An 11,597-nucleotide genomic window follows, 5' to 3' on the forward strand; every position below is an offset into this window, starting at 1 on the left:
GTGACATCTACTACATTATCTGTACTCAGAGATATCACTGTGTTATCTGTGGTGTTACATAGGACTGCAGGAGACATCTACTACATTATCTGTACTCAGAGATATCACTGTGTTATCTGTGGTGTTACATGGGACTGCAGGTGACATCTACTACATTATCTGTACTCAGAGATATCACTGTGTTATCTGTGGTGTTACATAGGACTGCAGGTGACATCTACTACATTATCTGTACTCAGAGACATCACTGTGTTATCTGTGGTGTTACATAGGACTGCAGGTGACATCTACTACATTATCTGCACTCAGAGATATCACTGTGTTATCTGTGGTGTTACATAGGACTGCAGGTGACATCTACTGCATTATCTGTACTCAGAGATATCACTGTGTTATCTGTGGTGTTACATAGGACTGCAGGTGACATCTACTACATTATCTGTACTCAGAGATATCACTGTGTTATCTGTGGTGTTACATAGGACTGCAGGTGACATCTACTACATTATCTGTACTCAGAGATATCACTGTGTTATCTGTGGTGTTACATAGGACTGCAGGTGACATCTACTACATTATCTGTACTCAGAGCTATCACTGTGTTATCTGTGGTGTTACATAGGACTGCAGGTGACATCTACTACATTATCTGTACTCAGAGATATCACTGTGTTATCTGTGGTGTTACATAGGACTGCAGGTGACATCTACTACATTATCTGTACTCAGAGATATCACTGTGTTATCTGTGGTGTTACATAGGACTGCAGGTGACATCTACTACATTATCTGTACTCAGAGATATCACTGTGTTATCTGTGGTGTTACATAGGACTGCAGGTGACATCTACTACATTATCTGTACTCAGAGATATCACTGTGTTATCTGTGGTGTTACATAGGACTGCAGGTGACATCTACTGCATTATCTGTACTCAGAGATATCACTGTGTTATCTGTGGTGTTACATAGGACTGCAGGTGACATCTACTACATTATCTGTACTCAGAGAGATATCACTGTGTTATCTGTGGTGTTACATAGGACTGCAGGTGACATCTACTACATTATCTGTACTCAGAGATATCACTGTGTTATCTGTGGTGTTACATAGGACTGCCGGTGACATCTACTACATTATCTGTACTCAGAGATATCACTGTGTTATCTGTGGTGTTACATAGGACTGCAGGTGACATCTACTACATTATCTGTACTCAGAAATATCACTGTGTTATCTGTGGTGTTACATAGGACTGCAGGTGACATCTACTACATTATCTGTACTCAGAGAGATATCACTGTGTTATCTGTGGTGTTACATAGGACTGCAGGTGACATCTACTACATTATCTGTACTCAGAAATATCACTGTGTTATCTGTGGTGTTACATAGGACTGCAGGTGACATCTACTACATTATCTGTACTCAGAGAGATATCACTGTGTTATCTGTGGTGTTACATAGGACTGCAGGTGACATCTACTACATTATCTGTACTCAGAGATATCACTGTGTTATCTGTGGTGTTACATGGGACTGCAGGTGACATCTACTACATTATCTGTACTCAGAGATATCACTGTGTTATCTGTGGTGTTACATAGGACTGCAGGTGACATCTACTACATTATCTGTACTCAGAGATATCACTGTGTTATCTGTGGTGTTACATGGGACTGCAGGTGACCTCTACTACATTATCTGTACTCAGAGATATCACTGTTATCTGTGGTGTTACATAGGACTGCAGGTGACATCTACTGCATTATCTGTACTCAGAGATATCACTGTGTTATCTGTGGTGTTACATAGGACTGCAGGTGACATCTACTACATTATCTGTACTCAGAGATATCACTGTGTTATCTGTGGTGTTACATAGGACTGCAGGTGACATCTACTACATTATCTGTACTCAGAGATATCACTGTGTTATCTGTGGTGTTACATAGGACTGCAGGTGACCTCTACTACATTATCTGTACTCAGAGATATCACTGTTATCTGTGGTGTTACATAGGACTGCAGGTGACATCTACTGCATTATCTGTACTCAGAGATATCACTGTGTTATCTGTGGTGTTACATAGGACTGCAGGTGACATCTACTACATTATCTGTACTCAGAGAGATATCACTGTGTTATCTGTGGTGTTACATAGGACTGCAGGTGACATCTACTACATTATCTGTACTCAGAGATATCACTGTGTTATCTGTGGTGTTACATAGGACTGCAGGGGACATCTACTGCATTATCTGTACTCAGAGATATCACTATTATCTGTGGTGTTACATAGGACTGCAGGTGACATCTACTACATTATCTGTACTCAGAGAGATATCCCTGTGTTATCTGTGGTGTTACATAGGACTGCAGGTGACATCTACTACATTATCTGTACTCAGAGATATCACTGTGTTATCTGTGGTGTTACATAGGACTGCAGGTGACATCTACTACATTATCTGTACTCAGAGATATCACTGTGTTATCTGTGGTGTTACATGGGACTGCAGGTGACATCTACTACATTATCTGTACTCAGAGATATCACTGTGTTATCTGTGGTGTTACATAGGACTGCAGGTGACCTCTACTACATTATCTGTACTCAGATATATCACTGTGTTATCTGTGGTGTTACATAGGACTGCAGGTGACATCTACTACATTATCTGTACTCAGAGATATCACTGTGTGATCTGTGGTGTTACATAGGACTGCAGGTGACATCTACTACATTATCTGTACTCAGAGATATCACTGTGTTATCTGTGGTGTTACATAGGACTGCAGGTGACATCTACTACATTATCTGTACTCAGAGATATCACTGTGTTATCTGTGGTGTTACATAGGACTGCAGGTGACATCTACTACATTATCTGTACTCAGAGATATCACTGTGTTATCTGTGGTGTTACATAGGACTGCAGGTGACATCTACTACATTATCTGTACTCAGAGATATCACTGTGTTATCTGTGCTGTTACATAGGACTGCAGGTGACATCTACTACATTATCTGTACTCAGAGATATCACTGTGTTATCTGTGGTGTTACATAGGACTGCAGGTGACATCTACTACATTATCTGTACTCAGAGAGATATCACTGTGTTATCTGTGGTGTTACATAGGACTGCAGGTGACATCTACTGCATTATCTGTACTCAGAGAGATATCACTGTGTTATCTGTGGTGTTACATGGGACTGCAGGTGACATCTACTACATTATCTGTACTCAGAGATATCACTGTGTTACCTGTGGTGTTACATAGGACTGCAGGTGACATCTACTACATTATCTGTCCTCAGAGATATCACTGTGTTATCTGTGGTGTTACATAGGACTGCAGGTGACATCTACTACATTATCTGTACTCAGAGATATCACTGTGTTATCTGTGGTGTTACATAGGACTGCAGGTGACATCTACTACATTATCTGTACTCAGAGATATCACTGTGTTATCTGTGGAGTTACATAGGACTGCAGGTGACATCTACTGCATTATCTGTACTCAGAGATATCACTGTTTTATCTGTGGTGTTACATAGGACTGCAGGTGACATCTACTACATTATCTGTACTCAGAGATATCACTGTGTTATCTGTGGTGTTACATAGGACTGCAGGTGACATCTACTACATTATCTGTACTCAGAGATATCACTGTGTTACCTGTGGTGTTACATAGGACTGCAGGTGACATCTACTACATTATCTGTACTCAGATATCACTGTGTTATCTGTGGTGTTACATAGGACTGCAGGTGACATCTACTACATTATCTGTACTCAGAGAGATATCACTGTGTTATCTGTGGTGTTACATAGGACTGCAGGTGACATCTACTACATTATCTGTACTCAGAGATATCACTGTGTTATCTGTGGTGTTACATAGGACTGCAGGTGACATCTACTACATTATCTGTACTCAGAGAGATATCACTGTGTTATCTGTGGTGTTACATAGGACTGCAGGAGACATCTACTACATTATCTGTACTCAGAGATATCACTGTGTTATCTGTGGTGTTACATAGGACTGCAGGTGTCATCTACTACATTATCTGTACTCAGAGATATCACTGTGTTATCTGTGGTGTTACATAGGACTGCAGGTGACATCTACTACATTATCTGTACTCAGAGATCTCACTGTGTTATCTGTGGTGTTACATAGGACTGCAGGTGACATCCACTACATTATCTGTACTCAGAGATATCACTGTGTTATCTGTGGTGTTACATAGGACTGCAGGTGACATCTACTACATTATCTGTACTCAGAGATATCACTGTGTTATCTGTGGTGTTACATAGGACTGCAGGTGACATCTACTGCATTATCTGTACTCAGAGATATCACTGTGTTATCTGTGGTGTTACATAGGACTGCAGGTGACATCTACTACATTATCTGTACTCAGAGATATCACTGTGTTATCTGTGGTGTTACATAGGACTGCAGGTGACATCTACTACATTATCTGTACTCAGAGATATAACTGTGTTATCTGTGGTGTTACATAGGACTGCAGGTGACATCTACTACATTATCTGTACTCAGAGAGATATCACTGTGTTATCTGTGGTGTTACATAGGACTGCAGGTGACATCTACTACATTATCTGTACTCAGAGATATCACTGTGTTATCTGTGGTGTTACATAGGACTGCAGGAGACATCTACTACATTATCTGTACTCAGAGACATCACTGTGTTATCTGTGGTGTTACATAGGACTGCAGGTGACATCTACTACATTATCTGTACTCAGAGATATCACTGTGTTATCTGTGCTGTTACATAGGACTGCAGGTGGCCTCTACTACATTATCTGTACTCAGAGATATCACTGTGTTATCTGTGGTGTTACATAGGACTGCAGGTGACATCTACTACATTATCTGTACTCAGAGATATCACTGTGTTATCTGTGGTGTTACATAGGACTGCAGGTGGCCTCTACTACATTATCTGTACTCAGAGATATCACTGTGTTATCTGTGCTGTTACATAGGACTGCAGGTGGCCTCTACTACATTATCTGTACTCAGAGATATCACTGTGTTATCTGTGGTGTTACATAGGACTGCAGGGGACATCTACTACATTATCTGTAGTCAGAGATATCACTGTGTTATCTGTGGTGTTACATAGGACTGCAGGTGACATCTACTACATTATCTGTACTCAGAGATATCACTGTGTTATCTGTGGTGTTACATAGGACTGCAGGTGACATCTACTACATTATCTGTACTCAGAGATATCACTGTGTTATCTGTGGTGTTACATAGGACTGCAGGTGACATCTACTACATTATCTGTACTCAGAGATATCACTGTGTTATCTGTGGTGTTACATAGGACTGCAGGTGACATCTACTACATTATCTGTAGTCAGAGATATCACTGTGTTATCTGTGGTGTTACATAGGACTGCAGGTGGCATCTACTACATTATCTGTACTCAGAGATATCACTGTGTTATCTGTGGTGTTACATAGGACTGCAGGTGGCCTCTACTACATGACGCATCTATAAGGGACAAGCAGGTTATCCTGTAAAACACCCCCCCCGTACCATATCTACCTAAATGAGACGAGAACCACGACTTTATTGCAGGAATGGCCACAGTTTTATTTTACCGTATATATGTATACCAAACTTGTGGCCCAACATGCCACTCAATTGTTAAACTTAACCTTATACATATATACCCGTATAACCAGAAACACCGATAGATCCATCCGAGAGGCAAACCATCATTCCTAACCCCCCGGCCGTAACCTCCAAACCGGCCCAGAGGACCACCTCGGCCGTGACCACCCGGCCCGAGGTGAGGGGTAACAACGTTCCATCGTTAATTACCCCTACCCAGAACCTGCGGGACCTCCGCCCACAAGTTCCCATCCACTCCGAAGCCACTCCCCTTGAGCGACTTCGTACCAACAAGCCGACTGTCGGTACTCCCAACCTCTCAGACGGACCTATCACCCCGCCACAGGCCGGCCAAGTGACACCCTTACTTGGCCCGGGCCCCCCACAACCCCAGTGCTTGCTCTAGGCCATCCCTCAAACCCAACATCCATAAATCCAGACCCACATCAGTCAGGTGAACCCCATCTCTCCTTAGATACTGCTCCGTGGACTCCTCCAATTCTCTATGCCGCACCACCAACCCACCATTTCTCGCCACAAACCTGCCAATAGCCCGGTTCAGCTTGCTCCGAGCCCTATTAATACGGTCCACCGACCTCCCAAAACGCCACTGCGTCCGAGCTATAATGTCCGACCAAACGATAACTATGCCCGGGAACGCCCTCCACAAATGTAACAGGTCCAGCTTTATATCCCTTTTCAATTCCCTCGCCGACCTTACTCCCAAATCGTTCCCTCCCACATGCAAAATTAACACTTCAGGGACACGATCCATACGGCTATAATAAGCCACCCTCAGGGCGCACCCTACCCCAGGTCATGCCCCGAATTCCGAGCCACTTTACTCGAGCTTCCGACACCGACACTCCGAGCTGCCGACCGTCACGCCGCACATCCGCCCGTAACGCTCCCCAATACACATAGGAGTGCCCGAGGATCCACACAAGGCATGGACCTATAAAATACAAAGACCACGAATAAAACAGCAACAGCACAAGAAATTGCCCACAAACCGGCATCTAACACCAACCTTGAATCCCCCACCCCTGACCATCACCTGACCAAGTGAGGCCTAATGTACAAACGGAACCTGGAAGACTCCCACCTCCCAATCCGCCGGATACAATCCTCACTCAAACCCCACCTGGCGGCCTCCGTTGCCGCCCCAATCCGGAAGGAGTGAGACCCGTACTCACGTGGCTCCTCCCCCACCCTTGCTAGAGCCATCTTCAGCACCGCATTGAATTGATACCGCGACAAAGCCAATCCGTCCGTATGTCTAAGAAAAACACCAGGGTAACCGCCGCGCACCTTTAAAAACTCTGACACATGTAACACTGGGCACAACTGGTGCCCCGGTAAAGCGTACAACACTACTAAGCGCCCCCGGCCCCTCTGATCCGTGTTAGAAAAACGAAGCCGACATTCCACTCTATCCTCCCCCAGCATCACATCACCCAACAGCAAACCACCCATCGCTTGCTTAGTCGGGCTGACCAATTCGCCAATACGAAAGGCCCCAAAAAACGCCAGTACAAAAGCTACCGAGAACAACACCCGCTCATGAGGAGACGAACACAACTCCCCTAAACACCCCACCAAACGCACCAACAATGGCAATGACACCGGCCGCCTACAGTCACGCGACTGAGCCCCTTTTCGAAAACCCTTCATCGCCTGTCGCACCAGAAAATCCTTAGTCGCGTCCCGAACCCCTTGCATCTGGAACAAAAAGGCCAACGCCGCCAACTTGCAACCAATCACCGAAACAGACCTGCCTTCCGAAAAATCCCCACTTATTAACATCAGTACCCCCAACACTCGACCCTGGTAACCCGACTCCATGAACTCCCTACTTTCCAACTCTGCCCATTCCAGCCACACCGCCTGATATCGGCACCAAGTAGCCTCAGACACCGATCTCCGAATTCCCTCAAAAGCTACACCGATGCCAGGTCCCACAGCCAGTTCGGGCAAGGTTCCCCCTCCGCGTCCGCTTCCGGCACCAGCTTCCTGAACCTGCAAAACTGAAACCGTGATAGCGCATCAGTCACCTCGTTGCGAATCCCAGGCACATGCCGAGCCACCACGCAAATGTTTAACTCCAAACAACGCAACACTAGATGCCTTAAATACCCCACAACCGGCGGGGATTTTGCCGACAGTGCGTTGATGGAATGCACCACCGCCATGTTGTCACAATGCATGCAAACCCTTCTTCCAGCAAAAACAGGGCCCCACAACTCCACCGCCACAATAATGGGAAACAATTCCAACAGCGCCAAATTCCTCACCAAACCTGCTTCCACCCACAGCCGCGGCCACTTTCCCACACACCAGCGCGTTTGAAAAATTGCTCCAAAACCTGTCGCCCCAGCCGCATCCGTGTACAATTCCAGCTGGCTATTGGACACCGCCTCGCTCATCCAAAGGGTCCGACCGTTGTACCGGTCCAAGAACTCCTCCCACACCAACAAATCCCCTTTCATCATTTTTGTCACTCTGACAAAGTGATTTGGAGCTTTTACCCCTGCGGTTGCGCTCGCCAGTCTCCTATTAAATATCCGCCCCATCGGCATAATGCGACAAGCGAAATTCAATTTTCCGAGCACTGACTGCAACTCCCGCAACCGCACCTTCTTGGCCTGAGACAAGAACCGCACCGACGCCTTCAAATCCAACAGCTTTCCCTCCGGCAACCGGCATTCCATTGCCAGTGTATCAATTTCGATACCTAAGAAACATAATACCGTCACCGGCCCTTCTGTTTTGTCTTTTGCCAACGGAATACCCAGGCTCCGCGCGATCCGCTCTAACGTAAACAACAACAAGGAGCAAACCGAAGAGCCCGCCGGACCCACGCAAAAGAAGTCATCCAAATAGTGAATCACCGAATGGACTCCTGCCACCTCCTTGACTACCCATTCCACAAACGTACTGAATGCCTCAAAATAAGCACACGAAATGGAACAGCCCATCGGCAGGCAACGATCCACATAGTATTCACCATCCCACATACACCCTAAGAGATGAAAGCTCTCTGGATGCACCGGGAGTAAACGAAAAGCTGCTTCCACATCCGCCTTTGCCATCAAGGCCCCCCGCCCCGCTACCCTTACCAGCTCCAAGGCCCTATCGAACGATACATAACATACCGCCGACAATTCCGGTGATATCCCATCATTCACCGACAATCCCGCCGGATAAGATAAATGATGAATGAGCCGAAATTTGTTCGGCTCCTTCTTAGGTACCACCCCAAGGGGGGAAATCCGTAAATTAGAGAATGGCGGGTCCTGGAATGGGCCCGCCATCCTCCCCAACTCCACCTCCTTCTGCAGCTTTTCCTTCACCACCGCCGGATGTTCTTTTGCGGACCGCAAGTTTCCCGGGCGAAACACCGGCGCCTCAGATTCAAACGGAATCCGAAAGCCCTCTGTAAAACCACGTTCCAACAACTCCGCCGCCCGCACCTCCGGGTATCTACTTAAATAGGGAAGCATCGCCTCTACCCTCACTGGCGTCCTCCCTTTTTCCAGACCCCTCCCCCGCCTTTCCTTTGCCTTTCTTGAAGCACCTGGCCAGAGGGTGGGACCCTCCACATCCGGAACACTCGTGTCTGAACCGACAAGAGGCCCCGAACTTACACTGTCCCTCGTTATATTGCCAACAAGCCCCTTTGTTCTGTCCAGCCGAGGACCCGCCACTCGCACCCGGGCTCCCGGCACCCCCTCGAAAGGGCTGAGCCGGCGCCGTCATTAACCGCATCCACAAAGAAATATCCTTGTGGCCCCACTGGACTCCCGGCCGCAGAGCCTTCCGCTGCCGGAACTGCTCATCATATCTCAACCACCCCCAACCGCCGTATACTCTATACGCTTCCCCTATCGCGTCCATATATCCAAATAGGGCGGAACAATGCTCCGGCTCCTTTTCCCCGATCACACTGGCTAAGATAGCAAAGGCCTGTAGCCAGTTAGTAAACGTCCTCGGGATCAACCTATACCGCCGTTTTTCCTCATCCTCCTTCTCCTTTTTTGTATCACTAGGTTTCACCTTATCCAAATTAAACTTTTCCAAGGGAAGCAGGGAAAAAATTTCCACATACTCCCCCTTCCAAATCTTTTCCCTCACCTCCTTTTTTAAATGAACCCCTAACTGCCCTTCAAAGCACACACAAATTTCACTCCGTGCCCTATCATCCAAACGCACTACCTCATCCTCCTTTTCTTTTTCCTTTTCCGCCTCCTTACTCGCACCCACGGAAGCCGCCCCACCAGCCTCCTGTCCCGTACCTGCCGCCGAGGTCGTGTCCCCCGCCGCAACATCGCGCACCGGCGCTTCTGTCCGCACCACTTCCGTGGGGCCCACCCACGCCCCCACCGGAGCCCCAGGCCCAGTCCGACTACCCCGTTCCGCAGACAACCCCTGCAACACCCCCAAAAGCTGCCCCCAAAACTCTGGACCCGGTAAACCAGACTGCCCGACCGCACTCGCCCCCAGCGCAACGCGTCCCGCGACGGAACCCCCGCCCTCGCCCGCGCTACCCACAGCATGTAACATTTCTGTTGTCTGCTCACCAGGCTGCCGTTGAGTCGACGCCGGAACAGCCGTGCCACGATCTTCCAGCTGCCGCTCCGTCCGACCTGCCGCTGCTCCTTCTTCCTCGCTGGAGTCCGATGCGCTGCCGAAATCCTCAGGGGGGACCAGCGAGGGGACAGCCCGCACCTGGCGGCCGTCGACCCCCACGGTCACCGCACCCCGCTCGTCCGGGCGACTCCTGCTTGACCTCTTCCTTTTCTCCCGCCGTGGCGCCCTGCCGCCGTCTCTTCCCGCTGTGATCGTGATATCCTGCTGCGCCGCCCCTTCTCCTGTCGTCCTCAGTGGGCTCCCTCCCTGCCGACTGCCGGAAGGCCGTGCCGAGCTTGCTTCTCGCCGGGACCCACCCCCAGCTCGCTCCTCGCCGGGGGGGACCGTGACTACCGATCTCCTCTGTGCCTGCGGGCCACCGTACCCCTCCTCCGATCTCCTGACCTCGCCGCTCACATCCGCTCCCGTCCCCCGTCCTGTTGCTCTCCCCTGCGGCCTGCAGGGAGTCTCCTCCGGCAATCCGGCACGCCGAGCGCCACCCCCAGCCGGCACATCACTGGGGGCTGCCGTCATCCATGCTCCGGTCTGGTGCTGCGCAGGCCGCGGACCGGAAGTGGGCCTCGCAGAGGCTCCGCCCACCCCCGACCCACGGGATCTCCGTCGCGGATTCCTCCCGGTGGCCGGCTGCTCCCCTAGGTTAGTTGGAGGGCTCCGCCGCTGCTCCGGAGGGTCCCCGCAGGGGCTCCTTGATCTGATTCTCCCCCTCCAGCTGGGGGAGTAGCGGTCCGGCGGTCGCGCCCGCCGAGCACGTAGCCACGGCCCGGGCGCTGGAACAGCAGGCGGCGCCGCTCCAGCCCCACAGACCGCTGCCAGCTGCTGCCTCAGGGCATCCACTCCCACGACCTCGGATGCCCCCCGCACCATCTCCAGGAGTTCAGCAAGGGCAGCCATGGCAGGAAGCAGCAGCAGCACTACGTCCTGGGACACAAAGATCAATCGACGAAAGGGGAGGTAAACAGCACACCCCCCTCTCTTATACCTCTCCCAACACCCCACCCCTTCCTTGCTCCCCCCCAATCCCCTTACAGCTCCCTACTACCAATCCTGTACTCCCACACATCCCCCATCCCATGCAAACCTATTAACCCTTTCCTAACCTTGCACCCTCCCGATCGTCATGGGGTCCATTCACCCCTATGGGGCTCACTGCCCTTCTTTATCTGTACTCAGAGATATCACTGTGTTATCTGTGGTGTTACATAGGACTGCAGGGGACATCTACTACATTATCTGTAGTCAGAGATATCACTGTGTTATCT

The 11,597-nt window shown here is 49.1% G+C and overlaps 1 protein-coding gene across 3 annotated transcripts in view; it reads right to left on the reverse strand.

Annotated features, from left to right (window-relative positions):
- The window catches only part of HPX (hemopexin), a 298,112-nt gene extending 286,848 nt beyond the window's left edge, over positions 1-11,264 (reverse strand). For 2 of the 3 annotated variants that reach the window (XM_075337717.1, XM_075337715.1), the window contains exon 1: positions 10,269-10,346. Coding sequence is in view for 1 of the 3 variants with exons in the window: in XM_075337714.1 (XP_075193829.1) it covers positions 10,269-11,229 (961 nt within the window). In the remaining 2 variants the exon portion in view is untranslated. Of the gene's footprint in view, positions 1-10,268 lie in introns of all 3 variants that reach the window. The other variant, XM_075337714.1, reaches the window with a different exon arrangement.
- Positions 11,265-11,597: the final 333 nt, after the last annotated feature.

The sequence above is a fragment of the Anomaloglossus baeobatrachus genome, chromosome 2 (genome assembly GCF_048569485.1).
Source record: "Anomaloglossus baeobatrachus isolate aAnoBae1 chromosome 2, aAnoBae1.hap1, whole genome shotgun sequence".
NCBI classification, from domain to species: Eukaryota; Metazoa; Chordata; class Amphibia; order Anura; family Aromobatidae; genus Anomaloglossus; species Anomaloglossus baeobatrachus.